At 42.8% G+C, this 22,258-nt stretch overlaps 1 protein-coding gene across 5 annotated transcripts in view; it reads right to left on the bottom strand.

Annotated features, from left to right (window-relative positions):
* The window catches only part of SGCD (sarcoglycan delta), a 526,242-nt gene that overhangs the window by 50,012 nt on the left and 453,972 nt on the right, over positions 1-22,258 (bottom strand). For all 5 annotated transcript variants that reach the window (XM_075131239.1, XM_075131240.1, XM_048860561.2 and 2 more), the window contains one exon: positions 8,928-9,000. In XM_075131239.1, the coding sequence (XP_074987340.1) occupies positions 8,928-9,000 (73 nt within the window). The remainder of the gene's footprint in view (positions 1-8,927; positions 9,001-22,258) is intronic.

A 22,258-nucleotide genomic window follows, 5' to 3' on the forward strand; every position in this document is an offset into this window, starting at 1 on the left:
TGCTGGTCCTGGAAAGCGCAGTCCAACTGCACGTGCATCTCAGCTAATCTAAGCTATCATGAGGTGACTATTAAGAGAGATGTGGTCTCCTCGATAACTGGGCCTAAGACTAGGTTAGCATCCCTTTATACAGTTTGAGAGCCCTGTAGTGGTGCGCCCTGTGTTCTAGGGTCTAGAAGCTTCCAGACACCAGAGTGTGTGCAGCACGGCCTGACATGATTTTGTCTATTTAGAAAATATGAGTATCTGGAACCCAGCTGTGCCCACGTGGTTTCTTTCTGTTGTGCAAGGGGCAAAAGGCAGAACAGCTCTGAAGATTATAACCAACAATACCAAAGAAAATGGCTAGCCAGTGCAGAGGTTTGAGAAAAGGTACAAGGTGCTCACAAAAGCCGGCCTCACCCTCGCTGGAACGGGCACAGAAATATACAGTGACCCTCTGAGGGTACAGTCTTAGACGTAAGCGTAATGGCACATCTTTCCTCACATCAACTAATATAATGTAATGTCCTAGATTGTGGCCTAAAAGGTAAAATCAATGCCTTTGATGGATCTGGAGGTGATACCTTTCTCATGCTAGCCTTATATTAGGCTAATGTGTTGAAAGGCTGGAGGAGTCCCAGTTCTTAACAATGACTTACTGTATAGAACTGAGAAAACAGCTCACATTACATGCAGTTTAGACAGCCTTGTTGCCCCTGCGATAACAACTTGTCCCTTGAGCCTGGAGAGTGCACTGGAATGGGTAAAAAACTTATGAACTACACACTAAACTATGGTATTGATGTACACGACCAGATAACGGAGAAATCCAAAGAAATTCATCATTTGATTGGTCTTGCACTTTACAAACCAGGGGCTTGATTCTCCTCTGCCTTTAGACCAGTTTGGCACCAGTGGATCGTCAATGACTTCAGGAGCGTTCATGGCTGATTTATGGCAGTGTAAGTGACAGGGGAATAGGGCTCCAACATAGGCTATGATGACAGAAGTAAAATTCTCTCATAGGTCCAAATTCTGCTGTCAGTTAAATTGCTGCAATTCCACTACCATCATCAGGGTTGCCTAGTGTAACTGAGAACGGAATCTGGCCCTTTGTGTTAAAAGTATTAACATCTGCAGGGGCCAGACTCATACCTGGTGTCAATCACCATTGACATGAGCTGAAGATCTAGCATCATGTGTTTACTGCACACTTCTAAACTATGGCTTGGTATTACACCCTAATGAAGTGCTTCCATTTCCCATCAATTATTTCACCATTCAGCACCATTTCTTATTCACATTTCCTCTCGTTTTTGACCTGTTAATCTTTATGAATGTAATGGATTCTAGACTGAGATATTATTTGTGTTCCCATTTATTGAAAATACCTATGCTGCCTAGTGAAACACAGATGAAAAGAGCTCTTAATTCATTGAGAATAATTATTTTACAAAATGAATATTGCCACATTAGCTGAACAATGTATTTAAATTGCTCTTTGGCACAATAGGTCTCACTTGGACTATTTAGATAGCTTAGTACTTTACACGGTACAGGAGAATTGTACTAATAAAATCATACTGTAAGCGCATTTCATCTGCCATTTGGTATTTTTAGGGGTTCATAATTAACTTTGATTAAAATTACCTCTTCAGACACCAAGGGATTAATTTTCCCTTAACTGTGTTTGCATATTAAAGAAAGAACAGTCACCTAGGTTTGGTTGGCTTGTGCTGGATGTTTTTATGCTATAGCAGTTGTGGATGAAATTCAGCCCTGGGCAGGGGACCACCAGAAGGCTTATGCAACTGTTAAGTCCCATTTAAGTCCTTGTACTGGCCACTACATGGAGAGGATTTCAAGCTGTATGATGTTTTTTTCTTACTTTGCTCTTAGCACTGAAGTACCTTAAACTCACACGTCTTTGTCTAGCAGAAAGTTTTCATGTTATGCAACTTAAAAATGTGTGTGGAATCAACATGGCTAATTAAACTATGGTATTTTGGTGTGGTTTTGTTCTAAGACAAGACCCACTTTGCTCTTAGTATCATCAATGGCTGATAATTAAATTCAACCCAGTATACGAGGAACTCATACTGCAATGCAAGGATGTGGTAAACAGCACTTTTGAGGGGTGAGGCATAGACAGAGGTTGTAGGTTGCTACAAGACATGTATTTGGGAGGTGATCATCTGTGAAGGGTCCCAAAACAAATTTGGTTTCTACTGGGGAGGGGGTACATGTATGCTAAGAAATGGCAATCACAGTACTTAATTCATGACATCAGGACTGCAAGCCAAACAGCGCCCTATCGAGTCTCTTCCCATTCGGGTTTATCCATTTTCTGTTGTCTCCTTCCCCCCTCATTTCTTCCAAAAGTCTTCCTCATTCCTACGCTCCTCAGGCTCGGTCTACACTACCAATTTATGTCAGTATAAATAGGTCACTTGGGCTGTGGCTTATAACATAGTTCTACAGACTCCACCCCCGGCACAGACAGCGCTGTAGACAGGCGTCTCCTGACGACACAGCTACCGCTTCTCAGAGAGATGAAATGCCGAAGCCAAGGGGACAAGCTCTCCCGTCAGCATAGACAGTGTCTTCACTAAGCGGTGCAGTGGCGCAGGTCCGCCAGTTCACTTTCAGTGCTACAGCACTGTAAGTGTAGACAAGCCCTAAGCGTAAATGAATGGCATGTTCCTCCGCTGAGACTTCTGAACTTACGATTTCCAGACAACTTCGAATGACCATTTCAGGATATATACCTCTTCAGGCAACGAGACAAAAACTAAAGGAAAGTGAGGTGATAGTCGTAGCTCTCAAGAAGAGGATCATTAATGGAGCAAATGTCAGTCATTTGGGAATGGTTTAAAGAAAACAACTCCGCAGAGAGAGGTGTTTCCTGTAACCACCTGTGACGGGGTGTACCAACCCCGCACTGGGCCAAAGGGGGCGGACCAGTCACTGTGGGCTCAGGAGGCCACGCCCCGTTTCCCCTGCTGTGCATGCTCCAGCTGGAAGAGCCGGATAAAAGGAGGCATCCCAGTTCAGTCGGGGCAGGCTGCGGAGGAGGAAGGACGTGTACTACAAGCTCCTCCAGAGGGGCCGGTGACACTCCAAGCGCCAGAGCCTGCGGATCTGGACTACGCTGTGGGCAACTCGCCGACTGCACAGACTGACAGGGACGCCAAGCCACCGCCAGCTGAGGAGATGCCTGGGATGCAGTTTGTGGTAGGAAGTGACCCTGGGGATGTATTGGAAGCAGATGCCTAAACCCTCGGGGGGAAGTCCCCAGCTTCATAGGGCCCTGGCTCGGAACCCGATGGAGCGGGAGGGGCCGGGTTCCCCTACCACACCCCACGGACTGCTAGGCATGGCTGCTGTTTGTTCTCAGTCCCAGCCCAGGGGCTCAGGGCCCACAGACTGTTTGTTTGTTCTGCCCTGTCCAGGGGCTACAGACTGATTGTTGTTCTGGCCCCCTCATTTGGCCAGAACCTGAGTTGCTACTGCCAGCCCCAGGCAGGAGGAGTGGGGGCCATAGACTATTTGTTTGCCCAACCAGTGTGACCATTGTTCCATCCTACCCAGAAAGCCAGAACTCCAACTGTCATTGTCAGCCCCAGCCCAGAGATTCAGGGGCTACTGACTGTTTGTTTGCTTGGCCCCACCAGAGGTCTGGAGCCCACCGTACTGCAATTACCTGATCGAACAGGGAATCCCGACAACTGGGTGACGGGGTGCACCAACCACATGCTGGGCCAATGGGGGCGGCCCGGCTCAACAAACAGGACTCCCCGTCATATCACCCAGTAAGTGATCCCATCAATATGTATCAAGAACATCAACTTGTATCATAAACAAGCTTACGTGCATCATTACAAGTGCTTGAATTGTCCAAATTAATTTCTGAATACCTCACTACTATGTGTTATGATGGACTGGCTGATACTTTTTAGTATGCTTGGTCAGAAAAATTTAAATATTTAAACTTTTGATATACTTTTTTTGCAAACATAATTGAGGGTAAAGAAGGTTGAAAACTTTCAAAACTTTAAGGTTTGAGATAAAAATATTTTAAAGGTTTTCTACCGTTTTCAACCAGCTCTACCTGTTAGTCATTATTGATGAGTCCTTAAGATACCATTTAGCAGAATATGTAGCATTAACAACAATCATCACTGCATTACACAAAGCATTCATGATCTTTGGCATTCTCAACAAAATCAAAACTGATAACGGACCTATCCGGATTTTTGTTGGCTCATGGAGCATAAGCCTTTTTACAGCACGGGAGAGATTCATGGCAACCCGTGCAAATAGATAAAAAATAGCAATGTCTCTCAGATGTATCTATGACACCAATTCTTGTGACCTTATGGATCTCCCTCACATGAAATGACAAATGCCACACCCATGTGGCTGATGTTTCAGAGGGAGGCTATGAAACAATTTCTCTCCATCTAAGCCATCCCAGGCCAAAGACATCGGAAGATGAGACTAAAAGAAGATGACCAAGCAGAAGCTAATGTTGATCAACAAAGAACAGTTATATTGTCTGATCTCTGGAAAGGTGACCATGCACTTGTAAAGCAGCCAGTGACTAATAAGTGAAAAAGCCTGTATGAACCAAGACTTTTCAGCAGGAAGAAGAAGGCAGAAAATCTGCTGAAAATGATGCTTATGTAATCATCTGGAACATATCATTCTGAGAGAGACAGACAGACAGACACTAATAAAGGTAGCTTGGGGGATGGGTAGGGAAAACGAAGGAAAGAGGGAGTGAGGGAGACAGACATGATGGGGTGTTGGCTATTTTTAAGGAGAGAAATCACTTTGTATTTGAAGCAGAGGAGGAAGAAATACAGATGGTCTGACTCCCCAGTGGTGACAAGAGCAGGTGGTGTCCTCTCTTTTTGGTAATGACAGTAGCTGTCACCTTATTTTGAAGTCTCCTACAGGAGAAGTAGTGAAATCGATATAAAATCAGAAATAGCAAAATGATGTACTAGACAGTGAGTTTTAGTCATTTGGTCTGTGAGGAGTGAACAAAGCACATGGCACCTGGATACAAGAAGATAGGCCAACAGAGTCATGGATTCCAAGGCCAGAAGGAACCATTGTGATAATCTAGTCTGACCTCCTGTAGAACACAGGCCAGAGACCTGCCCCAAAATAATTCCCAGAGCCGAGCTTTTAGAAAAAACATCCAATCTTGATTTGAAAATGGTCAGTGATGGAGAATCCACCAACACCCTTGGTAAGTTGTTCCAATGGCTAATTACTCTCATCGTTAAATGTTTACGCCATATTTCCAGCCTGAATTTGTCTAGTTTCATCTTCCTGCCATTGGATCGTGTTATGCCTTTCTCTGCTAGATTGAAGAGCCTGTTATTAACTATTTGTTCCCCCTGTAGGTACTTACACACTGTAATCAAGTCACCCCTCAATCTTCTCTTTGTTAGGCTCAAGGAGCTCAGTCTATTTAGCTTATCTCTAGAAGGTATGGGTAAAAGAAAGAGAGCCTGAGACATAAGACCTTGTATCAGAGACCTGGGACCTGCACTAAAGTAGTGGGCAAAGCTTTGCTGATATAAAGCAAAGTCAGGTTATGAGCAAGAGGCAGGCCCTGCTCAAAGAATCTTACAAGAACAGGGCTGATATTGCAGAAACACACATTCCTAAGGAGTGTTAGTCACAAGAATACACGCAAACACATTCCAGAAGGGTGGTACCAGCATACCACGATACCAACCCATCCCAGAAAGAGAACAGGAACGTGCTGACCCATCCTAAAGATAGGGTCAGGATGACAGCATGATGGATAGAGATATTTTGATCGAACCAACAGGGACAAGGCAAAGGGTGGCACCCAGATATGTCAAAGGATGGCACCCAGATACCCCAGGGGCAATACGTAACTTCTTTGTATTGGTGTATAAAAAGATATCTCAGAGGGAGTGTTTTTGTCTGGCCTTGGGGGGGGGGGGAATGGAAAGTTCCGCCATTCACTGAGCTGGTCCATTGTAATGGGTACATGTGTTAGCGGTCCTGTAGAGTCTGCGGGATACTAGGACCATGCCTCATTGACAATAAACCTGGCTGGGTGCCTTAGCTAAAAACTGAGTCAGTGGATTTATTGGACAGTTCAATTGGAGTCTGCTGTCTCTGCTATCTGCGCAGAGCTGGGACAGCACGCTTAAAGAACACACACATGCAGCCAAACATCTGTCAACAGTAGGTTTTTCTAAACCTTTCATAATTTTCGTGGCTCTTCTCTGAGCCCTCTCCAATTGTGGACACCAGACGAGCTAATTGAAAACTGGGTTGTTGTTTTTCTTGAAACTTAAAGGGAAAAAAAAGTCTGCTCTTTTATCACTGTATAATGTGACAGGGTTTTCACAGTCATTTTGCAGTAACAATTAGCATCCCTTTATCCAGTGATCTAGCCAGCTACCTAGCATAGGTGTTTATAACATGCTGATCTCCCAGATATGCAGAGCAAATCAAGATTCACAGCTCATCCAGTCCCACTTCACAGTAGCCAAGAATCTTTGGATTACTCTAAAGGGGCAGGTTATGTAATTTTGAGGAGGTACAGCATTGCTACCAACAATAGGAAGACACTAGAAAGTGCCCCCCCCCCGGCCCCAAGGCTAAGGTTACTTTTTCTTGGAACCATATTTTGCCCCCAGAAGAAAACATTTCACATAAGAAGCTTGAGCTGCCCTATGCTTCAAAAGACTCATGTACCTGTGGAGACCGAATCACCTTTGCTGGCTAGGGACGCGTACATGCTGCTGTCCTGAGCCTGTCCGGAACATTGTACAGAAGTGGTGCCATGGTGTCTCCTCCCTTGGGGGTTACGATCGTGTAGAACAGCTTTCATTTCTGAAACCGGATATGATTTTCAAAAGCCCCTAAGTGATTTAGAAGCCCAAGTCCCAGTTACAGAGAGCCTAATGCAAGTTAGGCTCTTAAGTACTTAGGCCACTTTTGGAAATGGGACATAGGTGCTTTTGAAAAATATACCCAAGGTCATGATCCTTCCTATGAAGGCTGCGGCAGGGATGTGCTGTACCAGTGCATCTTCCGTCCAGCTGCTCCTTTTCCTGCTAACGCCACCCACATCTTGTCTATGCAGGCTGCCTGCAGAGCTCACTAGAAGGGAGGCAGCATCTGCTTTGTGCTCCCACATCATCACTCCCTTTCTGCCCCTGGAGACCCTGCACCTACACTTGCTGAAGTTGCCACACTCTGGGTTGACCCAAAGCTTTTAAGAAAAACAGTAATATATTGAGAGGGAGGAAGCGGGTTTTACATCAGAGCAGGTGGCAACGTGGTGAACGTTCATAATGAACTGAACCAAACCCCTGTTGTATTTTTTGATCTAACAAGCGGGCTGCTGGTGTGTTAAACGGAAGAACTAGAGACATTCCTGAGAGACAGTAAAAGGTAGTAAGATACTAAAGGGAAGGAAACTAAGATGTTCTTTAGCATCCATGGTGATCTAGCTGGGCCTAACTACTACTTCCAACATCAGGACGGAGAGAGTTAACAACAGACACCAATCCCACGTTGGTGCGATGCCACCAAATGAAACCAGGCTGCAGCTGTCCTAACACTTCCTCAGTAACCTTTCCTGAGAAAGGAAGGTTAGAGACCAAAGATTAAGTGACAAGGTTATCTCTAGAGACCTTCTTCCTGAGCAGGGGTTCATTATCAGTTGGCTGACTTTGTATCCTCTTGGTGGAGGCATTAGTAACACCTAGTCAATAACAGACCTAGAGGTTTTCTCCAGATATGACAAAGGGCGGGGATCTGGCTGACAAGCGGTGGGGCAAAGCTCTCCCAGTGCACCTAAAACCTCAGTGACTGAAACAGAATGAAAGCCAGACTGCGAAGTGGTGTGTTTGTTGCCTTCTGTATTCTTAGTGTTGGCCAAGTACCCCTTTCCAGCTGCATCCCCATGTTCACCAAAAATAACCAGATACTGTTGGAAGAGTTAGTTTGTTCCACCAAGAACCAGTCCCCACACCCAAATCTCTCCCTTCCAGAGGCTGCTTATCCAGATTGAACCTGCACATCAAACCTTGAAGTTTGCCCATTGTTAGAGTATGTAGGAAGGCTGGTCCAGTGGGTAGGACACTAGCCTAGAACTTAGACCTTGGTTCAAGTCCCTTCTCTGCCACTGATTGCTTGTGTGACCGGGGGCAAGTCACTCGGCCTCTTGGTGCCTTCGTTCCTGATCTGTGAAGTGGGGATACTTGCCTTGCTTTTCAGGGATGTTGTGAGGATAAATACATTAAAGATTGTGAGGTGCTTTGAGATGTAGTGAAGAAAAGTGCTACATAAGAGCTAGGAATTATCGTGATGAAATAAATAAAGTCCTGCATTCGATGAGGGCAAAGCTGATTCTCTAGAGCTGTGCTATTTATTCCCCTTAAGTGTTGCTTTCTCTGGGTGGTATTTCTGTGACTGTCAGTGGTAGTGGCCTGCGCGTACAGCTAGTCGCAGTTTCCAGTCAGAGAAGGGGTTCACATCTCTGTAAGGGAGAAAATTCTACGAGTGCATCATCCTTTTGCCTGCAGTCACTCTCTCTGATTGAATGTGGCCTCCAGTACCTTCAGTGGCTATAGCCAAGGAAATATTTCTATTTTCCTTTTTAAAGACTGGCTAAGTGGAGGGTGTTGCAGAGGAGAAAGGAAGCTCTCGTGACCCATATTTTCTTTTGACTCAGTCATAGAGATTTGCTTTAAAGTGTTATTGCCTTTCTTCTATTCCATGGCGTTTGCTCCGCGATGTTAGCGCCTGTAACCTCGGCTCAGTGCATTCCAAAGGGAATTTCTCAACTGCTTGTGCAGGGATAGAAATGCTGCCACTCAGTATGCAGAATTCCAACACGGCGCCACTGAGTTATATTTAAACCATATTCCAAAGTTTACCTTAGTTCCTTGAAGGGGTCTGCCCTGACACTGGGAGTTTCTATAGATTTAGGGAACACTGTGCCTTCTGCTCCTGAAATAACAAAACAGAACACAAGATGTAGATGTTACAAACTGTAAGCAGGGGAGTGATTCTCAAATCACACTTGGCACAATTTACAGGTTATCTGACCCCTGCATGCCCCCACTCCATCCTCACAAGTAGTCAGGTTCAGAATGCTGAGCTGAATTTCCAAAGCTGGCTGTCTCGTTTGCACCCAGAACCTGGGTGCACTCTGCACAATGCAATTCCTTCTGTTCTGAGGATGAAAAAGATTCAGACAGCCAGTTTGGAAAATTTGACCCCTTGTTATGCATAAATGTCTCTAGTACAGGTGCACACTTCCTTAGCTAATACAGATGCATATCATGAAATGATTTATGTTTTCTTGCTGCGATGGACTTAAAGGAGAGAACAAAATCCCGGGTTAGTAGAGCCACCTCAAAAGGTTCGCAGTGACTTGCATGCTGAATAGGGAGGTGGTGCTGTCCAGTGAATAAACTGCAGGACAAGAAGGCAAGAGACCTGGGGTCTAATTCTAGCTCTGCCAGTGATTTTGTTGTGTGACCTTGCACAAGTCATTTGCTCTCTCTCTCTTTCACAATTCCCATCTGTACACTGGGGATGATAATGGTTTACTTACCTTTTTCAGATCTCCAGATGGCAAGTACGAACTATGAGTCACAGATTTATAAATATTAAGACCAGAAGGGACCCTTATGATAAATGAATATGACCTCCTGTATAATACAGACCATATAATTTCATCTAGTAATCTCTACATCAAGTCAATATTTTGTGGTTGAACTACAGCGCATCTTTTAGGAAGACAGAGTCTTGATTTAAGTACTTAATGATGGAGATATACCTCCACTGTTAAAAATTTGCACTCTATTTCAAGTCTGCATTTATCGAGCTTCAATTTCCGTCTTGTGTCTTGGTTTGCTAGATTAAAGAGCCCTCTATCAGAAATATTCTCCCTTTGCAGGTACTTATAGACTGGGATCAAGTCACCTCTTAATCTTCTCTTTGATAAGCTAAATAGATTGAGCTTCCTAAATCTTTCACTGAGGTCTGTTTACCAGACCTCAAATCATTCATGCTCTTTTCTGATCCCTCTCCAGTTTACAACATCCTTCTGAAGTGAAAACACCAGAACTAGACACAGATTTCAGTAATGGTGCCACCAATGCTTTATGGAGGTAATACCATCTCCCTTCTCCTACTCAATATTCCCCTGCTTATACATCCAAGAATCACATTGTCCCCTTTACCCATAGCATTGCATTGGGAGTTTATGTGCAGTTGGTTATCAATCATGATCTCCAAGGCCCTGATTTTTAAAGGTATTTAGGCATTGTGGGATTTTAAAAAGGGATGTACACACTTACGAGCCAAAATCCATAAGTGCCTAAATCCCTTAGGAAAATGAGATTTAGGCTCTTAAATCAGCTAGGTGTTGGAAGGCCGAGCGCTGCAATGCCTAAATACCTTTAAAAATCTGGGCCTAAGACCTTTTCAGAGTCACTGCTTTCCAACCTACAATCCCCTATCCTGTAAGTGTGACCTACATTCTTTGTTTCTAGATCTATGACCTTGTATTTGATTGTATTAACACACATGTTGAAACGAATTCAGCTTAGCAAGAAATCCAGATAACTTTGCGTAACTATCCTGTATACCTTACCACTATTCATCACCAGTTTTAATGGCATCTTGCAAACTTTACCAGCAATGATTTCATATTTTCTTCCAGATGAATGATAAAAGATATCGAATAGCACTGTGCCATGAACAGATCCCTAGGGGCCATGACTAGAAACCAACCCCTTTCCATTACATTGTGAGATCCATCAGTTAGCTGGTTTTTAATTGATTCAATATACGCTACATACTTACTGACTATTCCTATGTGCACTTCATAAACTATCAGTAGGAAATTCTTTGAACAACAATATGTATGTATTTTTTGAGATGAAAAAGAAAAGTAAGGTTACTTACCTCATAGTAACTGGAACTCTTCAAAATACATGGGCCCTATGGGTATTCACTGTGGGTGTGCATGTGCTCTGCATGCCTGGGACTGGAAATTTTTCAATAGCAGTATCCATTGGTCCATGCCTCCACCTCCTTGTGCTGTGAACCGAAGGCATAAGGAACTCTGACAGTTTGGGAAGGAGGGGCTCCTGTCGTCTTATAGCAGAGGAGGATGCGGTTGGAAATCCATTTTGAGACAGTACAGGAAGCTCTAGTGTGGACTGCTTACCAGGAAGACCTGAGGGCAGACAAGGCCAGGCTTGAAGCCTGGGATCTTGGGCAGGAGTATTCTGAATACTGGAGCAATAAAAGGCAGGTGGGAGCATTCTCTGCTAACTAGATATAAATCTACTAATTATCTAAAAGAGGAGTATGATAATAAAAACTATTTGCAATATTCACAAGTTAAAGATAGAGCAAGCTCGAAGGCTACAGAGTGGGAGTGTTCTGTCCCAGTGGTAGAGAGGACCTGAAGAGGCGGTCGGTCAAAGCACCAGGAGGCAAGAGGGCACAGGTGTGGACCAACGTACACAGCTGCTGAAGAAGTACACGTGCACCCACAGTGAATACTACAGAGACCAGCACTAAAAGAAAAACCTCAGGGTTACCACCCCCTGCTTTCTCCCCAGAAAAAACAACAACATGATACGCCTCGCATTGAAACCTGCTTATAGTGGAAAAATTCCACTGGCTTCAATAGACTTACATTTGGTTTACACCAGTGTATCCCACTCACTATGTTAAGGAAAAGTGAGAATTAAAACAAGTTTTCTAATATTAACACTACAAAACCAAACTCATGCTTTTTAAAACACTGTAAACTCAGAGATGATAAAGAGTAGTCTAAAGTTTGAAGCACTGAGAATTAAAATTGATCTCATGGCCCAATATAAGATATATAGCTCTTGACTTAACTATAAGTCTTTATTGCTACAAGTTGTCAAAAGTATCTGTAACTTGAGAACCCTGAAGGTTACTATTATCTGATTTGTCCTCCACCTTGATTTTCATACACATTGTAAGGAGAGTGGTCACTTTGGATAAGCTATTACCAGCAGGAGAGTGAGTTTGTGCGTGTGGTTTTTTGAAAAAGGGGGGCGGGGTGAGAAAACCTGGATCTGTGCTGGAAATGGCCCACCTTGATTATCATACACATTGTAAAGAGAGTGGTCATTTTGGATGGGCTATTACCAGCAGGAGAGTGAGTTTGTGTGTGTGTGTGGGGGGGGGGGGCAGAGGGTGAGAAAACCTGGATTTGTGCTGGAAATGGCCCAACTTGATTATCATACACATTGTAAGGAGAGTGATCACTTTAGATAAGCTATTACCAGCAGGAGAGTGGGGTGGAAGGAGGTATTGTTTCATGGTCTCTGTGTATATAATGTCTTCTGCAGTTTCCACAGTATGCATCCGATGAAGTGAGCTGTAGCTCACGAAAGCTTATGCTCAAATAAATTGGTTAGTCTCTAAGGTGCCACAAGTCCTCCTTTTCTTTTTGCGAATACAGACTAACACAGTTGTTACTCTGAAACCTTTCCAAATAATGTCAGTTTCAGTTTATCCCACACAATGGTACTAGTAAGTAACTTCGCAATGAAACGTGGCAAAAACAGAAGCCTGCACATAACTGAATAATAAAATGAGGATTTTTGGGGTGGGGCGAGTGAGTGGGCATATTTGGGGGCTTGACAGTGGTGCACATAAAATATTCCTGGTCATTTTCCACTTGTATTATTGGGTTTATGCTCACACTATGACTGTTGTTTACAGTTAAAAAGAAAAGGAGGACTTGTGGCACCTTAGAGACTAACAAATTTATTTGAGCATAAGCTTTTGTGAGCTAAATAAATGTGTTAGTCTCTAAGGTGCTACAAGTCCTCCTTTTCTTTTTGCGGATACAGACTAACACGGCTACTACTCTGAAATCTGTTGTTTACAATTATAATTCTCATTAGTTTTTTTTTAAATAATAAGTAAACTACACTAGTCAAAGTAATGGAGACATGTAAATGGCCAGTGATGATTTGGGCCTGGAGTTATAATGGCCTGGAGTTTACCAGGAATTCGTTATTTAATTTGGGATGAGGAAGCAATTTTTGAAACACAACCAATGAAGTTTCTAATCCATGGAGATTTTGGAAAGGCTCAAACTAAGAACATCTATTATACTGGAGCCAGACTTCCTTTCAGAAAATCAGCCATCTCCTTGTCTTCCTTCTCTGATATTCATTGCTTGATACCTTAAGCCCTACTTTTCCTCAGTAGTGATACAGACACATATGCAGTGGGAACTGGAATGAGCGAATCAACTCACATCACACAGGTCACTGGCCAGGTCTCACACAGTTGCAAATTGGGGTTAATTCCTGACCCAAGCGAGTTGGAAATAGAGGATTTACAGTAAAGGTGGAAAATCCTGTATCTCATAACCAGTCCTATGAGATATGCACTCTCCCTAGAACTCTGGCAGTTCCTGCTACTCTAGACGGGGCCATAGACAGGCTATGCTGGAAAGTCAATAACCTGAGAATAGAGATGGCCCAGAACAATGGGGCAAAATGTGGGTAGTATTCAGAAGTTTATGCCCAGCCACAACCAGTTCATTTCCCTTTGCTTCTGTTCCTTATTCATAACCTCAGTTATGAATATTTGACCGGCATTTGGTTACAAATTGAAAAGAAAAAACAAAACACTTATTGCACTTCTATTCCATACATTTTGTGTCTTCCTATTGTGAGAGTATCCTTTCCCATTACTCACTCCTGCAACGTATACTAATAACACTACAACTTTAGGGGGTATATTTGTAAAGTATTTACCATCTGTAAGGTATTTAACCAGACTGGGATTCCTGTAAAACTCTGGCCTGTTAGCTACTTTGGAATTCTGTTGCTAGAATTCAATAACATCAGCTTTGCAAACCTCTCAGTTCTTGTTTTCATTTTGCTTTAGTTGAGGAAAGCAGATCTTTGGCAAATGTGGTAAATGTACAATCTGAACATTTTCACATGTATCCATCACCACTCTCCCCAGTTAGAGGTATCTCAGTCTTCCTCCACTTTTATTGAACATAAAGCAAAAGCAAAGTTAAGTGAAATTTACTACTAAATTATTTTTGTCTACTGGTTGATGTTATTAAAACAGTTCATATCCACTGTGAAAGATTTATAATATCAAATGCTGTTTCATTTTAAAGTATTGGAAGTATTTTTTCACCTTATAAGACTATCTAACTTAGCACAGCCTCATTTGTCTACAAACAGCCAGATACAGTTAAGCAGACAAATATCATATAATTTGTATCCATACGTACTGTATGTCCCTAGATAATAAATTATTGTATTCTTATTATTTCATAAAGACTTCTATTAAAACCCATGCCTACCAATTCTCTCTTTCGACACTGTAATTTACCAGCGATAAATGTTCATAAACAGTTTGAGTGAAAAATCTATATACCCATTTCAGCTTTATTTTAAATTCCATGTAATATCCCTCAAAAATGATTTCATCAATGTGTTTCCATTAGCTGGTTCTCTGTCCAATAACTTAATTCCACACAATCAATCAGGTGCTTATACAGCATGTGACAGGATCTATCTGAAGTGTTTTGAATGACCGTGAAGATCCACCCGAGAGCTGTTTTTTCTCTGAACTGGCATAAGTTGGTGGGGTAAAACCTGGCAAAATATTTTGCATGTGTTGAGCTACTGCATTAGCAAGAAGCAAGACTTTTATGTTAAGGGAATGATTGCTGTTCAACTTCACGTATTTTTTCTTTCGTTTGAGACTGTATTCTGTGGGTTCACTGACTTATTCCCACTCTGTAGCAAGGGCCGACCTCCTGATACCAGCTCTGTTGGCTTGTTACATCCGCTGCTGCACTGGGTTTCTCTATACCTTCACTCCACCACAGGTAGGCAAAAAAGGATGGGGTGAGAATAATCTCAACAGCGCGCTTTCAAGAGGCAGCTGCTTGAGTTTAAATCGGGCTTCCAGGTCCCTTCAACTCCATCTGAGAATTAAGTACCACTGCCAGTTTCCATCCTTTCTGAACAGCTTCATCTGTTGCCGGTGGAGTCAAAGAGCGGGCCCTTTCTCCCACCGCTGGAGGGGGGCTGTGGACCCAGACTTTGCTCTTACACTTCAGAAGTGAAAGCAGCACGTGACCCAACAGGCTGAGGCTCTGGCAGATGACCTGCCCCATGACATGAATCCTGCCTCTTGCACACAATGGGGCTGCTTCTTCGTTGCTCAGCACCATGCTGTGTGACATCTCATATTGTATCCCGGTCGACGGTAAAAGAAGGCTTTATCCCTGATCCTTCCTTTCAGAGTTGGCCGTTGGCACATTTATCAGGTGAGTGTCAATGCTCATGCATTTCCTTCCTCCATACAAAAACAGTGAAACCAGATTTCCACCTTTATTAATTTGCATGTGCAGAGATGGACAACTGAAGATGTTGCACTGGTAGGCAACGGGTGGATTATTCTGCTGACAGTGCTTCCTGACAATCAGCTCATCAGCAGACAGGCTAAGATTTTCAAAACTGAATGACTAAAGTTGGACCTCTACATCCACACTTAGGGCTTGTACACACTAGCACTTACATTGGTGTAACGTATGTTGCTCCATGGTTTGAAAAAGGCAGCCCCCTGAGTGACGTAAGTTACACCGACCTAAGTGCCAGTGTGGACAGCACTATGTCAGTGGGAGAGCTTTTGCTCCTCACATAGCTACTGCCTCTCGAAAAGGTGGATTCATCAAGCCGACAGGAGAGCTCTCTCCCATCAGCATAGAGCGTCTGCAGTAGCCGTGCTGCAGCTGCACCACTTCGGCAATTCTAGTGTCAACTAGTCCTTAGACATCTTGAAAAGTAGCCTAGCTTTGAAAAGCCAGTGGGAGGAGCTGGGTGCTTAGCACTTTTGAAAATTAGGCCAATTATTTGCAGTGAGGCTGAAACTTTAGGCCAGTTTTGAAAATCTTGGCCATGAGAACTCAAAGTTGTGACTACAGTTCAATTGGTAGGGGCAAACTGCACATGTATAAAGAGAAACAAGGTCACAGCCCAGATAAAAAGAACCAGGGTACATTTCCAAGTTATTTTCCACCCTTTTCTTTTTCGTGGTCAACATTTCTTTCTTGTTCCATTTGCTCTTCTATTAATAACCCTACATCCATGGAACATTTTTAGTATTGTAAATCACTGCTTTACAATAAAATAGGAGTCAAATTGTTCTATGAAGAGATTCTTAATTACTTTAAGCTTGTATGAACTTCTTTTTAAAAAACTCCCTGTAGTTTCATGTAATCTGAAATTAATTTTTTTCAGATAGTCAGAGGAAAATGTACACTGTTGTGATTTCCAAAAAGCTTCTGTGGTCACTATTATAGATCAGGGTGCATTCAGCAACTCACTCATTAAAATACCATGTAACTAGGTTCTCCTCTGTGGGTCCCAGCAGGTCAATATGCTAGACTCTTTAGAAAGTTAACGGCAGTGCCAACAGATCCGAGGGAAGTAAATTCAATACAATATAGTCAGTAATGATCTGTGCCTGCTTCTTTTAATTCAGAGCTACTTTAAAAGCCTTATTCATCCTTAATCTATGTTCTTAAATGGGTGAACACAGTAATAGTGATTGCTCCCCGTGTAATCTCATCAAATCTGAAATCAATAGAAGTTCCATTCCGTGCCTCACCAATATAAAATGGCTAGATTCAGTGAGGGTAGTGGAAAAAAGTAATAAATCTTCCTTCCTTCCTTTCTTTCTTTCGCAGACTAGCCATTGTTTTGCCATAACCAATATTGCTTCAACTCTGCTTCGTTCCCTTTGCTTTCTCACCATCTTTAATTATTGGTACTTGTCAAGGTTCCTTCCCCACTCTGAACTCTAGGGTACAGATGTGGGGACCTGCATGAAAAACCTCCTAAGCTTATTCTTACCAGCTTAGGTTAAAAACTTCCTCAAGGTACAAACTTTGCCTTGTCCTTGAACCCTATGATGCCACCACCAAGCGTGTTAAACAAAGAACAGGGAAAGAGCCCACTTGGAGACGTCTTCCCCAAAAAATATCCCCCCAAGCCCCACACCCCCTTTCCTGGGGAAGGCTTGATAAAAATCCTCACCAATTTGCATAGGTGAACACAGACCCAAACCCGTGGATCTTAAGAACAATGAAAAAGCAATCAGGATCTTAAAAGAAGAATTTTAATTAAAGAAAAAGTAAAAGAATCACCTCTGTAAAATCAGGATGGTAAATACCTTACACGGTAATCAGATTCAAAACATAGAGACTCCCTCTAGGCAAAACCTTAAGTTACAAAAAGACACAAAAACAGGAATATACATTCCATTCAGCACAGCTTATTTACAAGCCATTTAAACAAAAGGAAATCTAACACATTTCTAGCTAGATTACTTACTAACTTAACAGAAGTTCTGAAGAGCATTCCTGACCTGTTCCCAGCAAAAGCATCACACAGACAGATCCTTTGTTCCCCCCCTCCAGCTTTGAAAGTATCTTGTCTCCTCATTGGTCATTTTGGTCAGGTGCCAGACAGGTTATCTTAGCTTCTTAACCCTTTACAGGTGAAGGGGTTTTGCCTCTGGCCAGGAGGGATTTTATAGTTCTGTATACAGAAAGGTGGTTACCCTTCCCTTTATATTTATGACCGTACTGTTGACAATTGTGTTTATTTTTAATAAAAACATAAAATGAAATATTTTGAAAGTCCACAAAATCATTAAAGAAGCCAAAATCCAGGATGATTACCTTGGTACCAAACAATTATTGTCTGTATTAATTCCCTTTAAAGGAAAAAAAAATGCCATAAATCTCATGGGCCTGATAACACAGATTTTCTCTGCAAATCAGACAAACCAATTTTCTTATATCTGGCACCAATAAAACAGATAGTGCCAATAAAAACAATGTAATTTACATATCAGTAAGTTATACCAGACTGCCCTTTCTATGGGAAAGTCTCTTGGGCCCAGGGATTTTGTTTTAACATACTGGCTTAAGGCAGCTGTTTCCTTGCTGTGTTCAGCTCCAGCCTTAGGGTTGAAGGACAAAGATGCCCACCGAGGGTCAAAAACATTAAATATATTTCTTACTACTTCTGTTCAAACTATGAAGTCCTAAAGTCCTTAGCCCTGGCCAGATTGCGCCTCCCTGGGAAAACCCATGGGAAGGAGAGAAAGGGGAGACTGCTGTGAGCGATTCCAGACATTGTATTGAAAGGCAGGATTTGCTTCCTCACGCCTTTCCCAATCACAAAGCCAATGATGCCCCGAGCTCCCCAGGGACGTCAGGATATCAGCAGCAGGAGGCCCGGGGGTCTGTGCTCTCAGCAGTCCCACTCAGTGCACCCTCTCAGGACTTCTGCAGCCAAAAGCAGCCCCTAGGGCACACCACTAAAGGAGGATCCTCACTGCAGAAAAGGGGACCAATGATATGAAAGCTGGCCTGACTACATTACCTTTGCACTGTGCGCTCCACTAGGTACAGGGGAGAGTATGTACCTTCTTCCTGCGACCCACCCCATTCCTTGAAGAGTCCCTGTAGCATCAAGGAACGCTGTTGCAAAAGTGGCTGAGGGTCCTCTTCATGCATGGATCTCACAGCATGACTGGGCCTTCGGTTTGTATTCAGTGCTTACCCAGGCAAAATTCCTGAGTGTCACTCACAGTTTGTCTGAGCAAACATCAAGACTTCAGGATTTGGTCCTTAATCTGTCTACAGGCGCACAGGATTTGAAAGTGAGGAAGAAACTTCATTTCCTCTCAGTTCAACTGCAGTTCATAGCCAAACGGTGCAAATGGATCACCCTTTCTCACGCCTTTAGTTACTGGTGGACAGTGTATCGATTTCTCATCGCATCCCTTTTTCCTTTGTTAAATGTGATTTTTTTGCACCCTAGTGTTGCAAAGAAAACACATTAGAGGTTTGATAAGACTGCAGTCACACAGCTTTGCCTGACGAATAAAGGAAATGAATACTATTTCCAGCCTTAGTGCTGCCAAGGCTAAAATCTGTTAGCACTTGTCATAATGTTTCATCAGTAACTTAATTTTTCTCTTTGTCCATTCTTCATTGCACTGATGGCAGAACGTGGCTCTCACTCCCAGGTTACATTATCAGTACTACTAACGTCCTCAAGAGCTCAGTCAGAACTGGACAGAAACTGAGAATGAGTGTTGCAGGCTCACAGCGGCCTCCTAAAGAAGTGGTCTTCCACCATCTACAGCACAGTGCCTTATTTTAATCAGACACAATCATCTTTTAGATGGTTCGCAAAGGACAACTGTCACCACTGGCAAGACATTTTAACCCTCTCCAGTGATGTCCTCCCTCTTTCGGAAGAGCTAGCTACTGGAACTGTGGCCGGGATGTTTCACCTCAGGAATACACACCGCACAATCCTCTCTATTTCAGCACTGGGATTCAAGATTGCTATTTGTCCACACACACAGCATTTCAGGGGACATAATGGTGAGAGCACACGGTCCATTTCATTTTGACTCGTACCAGACTTGACAGCTTTGCCTCCAAAGGTGGGAAACTAGGGCTACTGCTCATACTGCCATGCAGACTCCAGCCAAAAGCCATTCTGAAAGCACAATTACCACTGCAAAGGTTAAGCAGAGGTCTTGACCTGAACATTTTAGACAGAAACAAACGTCCCTCAGAGAAGTGTATATGATAAAAAATTACTGTAAGATAAAAAATGTACTGCATAAGATTCCCCATCTTTTTCCATCTCCACCTGAAAGGTCCTGAGTTTATCATTTACCTTTGCAATAAAAGTAACTGACAAGCAAATAACGTTGTGGCTAGTATTCATAAAAACTCAGCTGTACTATTATACTCATTCTGCTGTGCAAATCTCAACTAGCCCAGTATGTAAAGGGTATGCCAAGAATTTACTAAAAATGCAACACTAAAAGAATCAGGAGGCTTATTTGTTCTCTATCAGGCTTGGACCTCCTTTGTAGCACCTCCTTTGTTCCTCCCAGACTACGGCAACACAAGACCTACTGAAAATGTTTGAGGACGCAAAGCCGTTGAGACAGCTGGGATGGTTTACACAGAGATATTAGTTCATCACATTCATGTTAAACCGTATCCTCCTCCTGACCAACCTGGAAAGCGCTGGGGGCAATACAAATTCCCTTTCATCCTCTCTTGTGTAGTGGCAGTCTAATACTTGTGAACACAAGACTGCAAATTCAAAACAGATTAAACCAAAACCAAACCTTTGGTTTAAAGTGATCATTCTGTGAGGCCATTATGTAGAGAGTTCTTTAGCCACAGGCATACCAGGTTATGTTGCTTTCCATTTGTAGTGCTTTATTAACTAAAATCTTTATGGTGTTAATACATTTCTCCTGTAAATAACGAAGTAGAAATGTGCCTTTGGAACAAATGACTACAGACCTATTAATAAATTAGCAATTACATTTCAGCACCTGAGACTCCACCTGGGTTACTAGACACATTAGTGAAATCAAATCAGCAGGAAAAACTGCTCGGAAGAACAATGATCCCAAAACAGAGAATGGTCCAGAAAGCAAGTGTGGTTAGCAACACCCTCAAATTCTGTATATTGATGCTCCATTTCATGGTCCACATGGAATTTCCATGGGTCCCCCACTTAGGGCCACAGAAGGATGTGAGCTCAGTAGAACCAGAGCAGTTTTGCTACACAGACATGGCTACAGGAGAGGAGACAATGAAAGGGGTCAGCTCAGCTCCAAGGGGGGTCTGACATTCTGGTGTGTAGGGATGTAATGTGGGCAGAATGAGACTTGGGTCAAACTCCCCTGCAGAAGAGCTACTGCAGTCATGAGCCTGGGAGATTGAGGGGGCAGGATTCCGTCCCACCATAACCTCAGGAAAGCACAGCCGCTTTAGCTGGCCTGTGCCATGGGGAGAGGGTTTAACCCAGTGTTTAGTAATAGCAATAGTAACCATTTATATTCTGGTCATCAAGTTTGGGACTCCTTTCACTTGGGGACAATCTCTGCCCTGGAATTCGTATGTTTTATACAATAGGGGCCTTATGCAAAGCCCACTGAAATCAAAGGAAACTCTTAGATGCCTTATTAGTGATCTTTGTCATACCACGAGAACCACCAAATATGGCACTTGTGTACAGTGACTACGTCCCACTGCACCTCAACCTGACTCCCACATGTCTATATTGGCGCTTCCTCTACAATTCAAAACCAGAGACCAAAACAGCCAGTACAATGCGTAAGCACTCTCCATATTGTCTTGTTTTCAGATCATCACAATTCATCTGGATTTCCACCAATATTCAGTAAAAGAAAAACATCAATTCACTTCCCACCATAAATATTAATTACCAGAATTTGTTGGCAAGCCTTCCTGAAAACAAACTCTGAAATCTAACGTCCAAAAAGATGTCAAGGCCTTTGGGAGAACTGATTCCAGCATGCCATCTGATGTTGTTTTAAAAGGCTAAATTAAGAATCTGACCACAGTTTAATTTCTGTAAAAACTCTCACTAATTTAAATTGCTTTAGATTTAATTAAAAATGCTTTTGTATAGAGATAATAATGTAACTCTGGTAATTAGTATCAAGTGGCATCTAGAGGGCATATTTAAAAACTAATCTGGAGAATAAATAGAGCTAATTAACAGTTAGAATAATGCTTTATGATTATCCTTTGTTTATAAATGTTATAATGTTCAATGTGTTGTAGAACGAAATTGGTAATTAATGTATATCAAAGTTACTTTTCAATGTTCTTTTACTGAAGCATCTCTTAGATACAACATTTTTTAGATTATCATAATTTGTTTTATTTCGGGGTGGGGGAAGGGGTATGTGAGAGAGGGGAACTGTTTACAGCACAACATGTGAATTTAGTTAGGGCCAGTTTGTTTCTCCTTCCACTGTTCAGAGTGTGAGAGTTTATGAGCCCTTGGGAGATACCCAAATCAGCACTAGATTGTGTCTTTTTGGTGCGTGCCAAGCTATACAGTGTGGGGGAGGATATAGGGAACCCTAAGCTGTCCTCCTCCGTGAATGTCTGCCATGTGAGACTCAATGAGGAATGAAGTTCTACTCAGTGGGAGTAACGGTGGCAGATTCTGCCTCTGAGGGGTTGACTGTGAATCAAAGCCATAGCCCGCTGTATAGAGGACGATCCAGTGGTTAGGTCACCAGCCTAGTAACCATGTTAAATTCTCCACACTGCCACAGACTCCCTGTGTGA

The sequence above is a fragment of the Caretta caretta genome, chromosome 8, assembly GCF_965140235.1.
Source record: "Caretta caretta isolate rCarCar2 chromosome 8, rCarCar1.hap1, whole genome shotgun sequence".
In the NCBI taxonomy this organism is placed as follows: Eukaryota; Metazoa; Chordata; order Testudines; family Cheloniidae; genus Caretta; species Caretta caretta.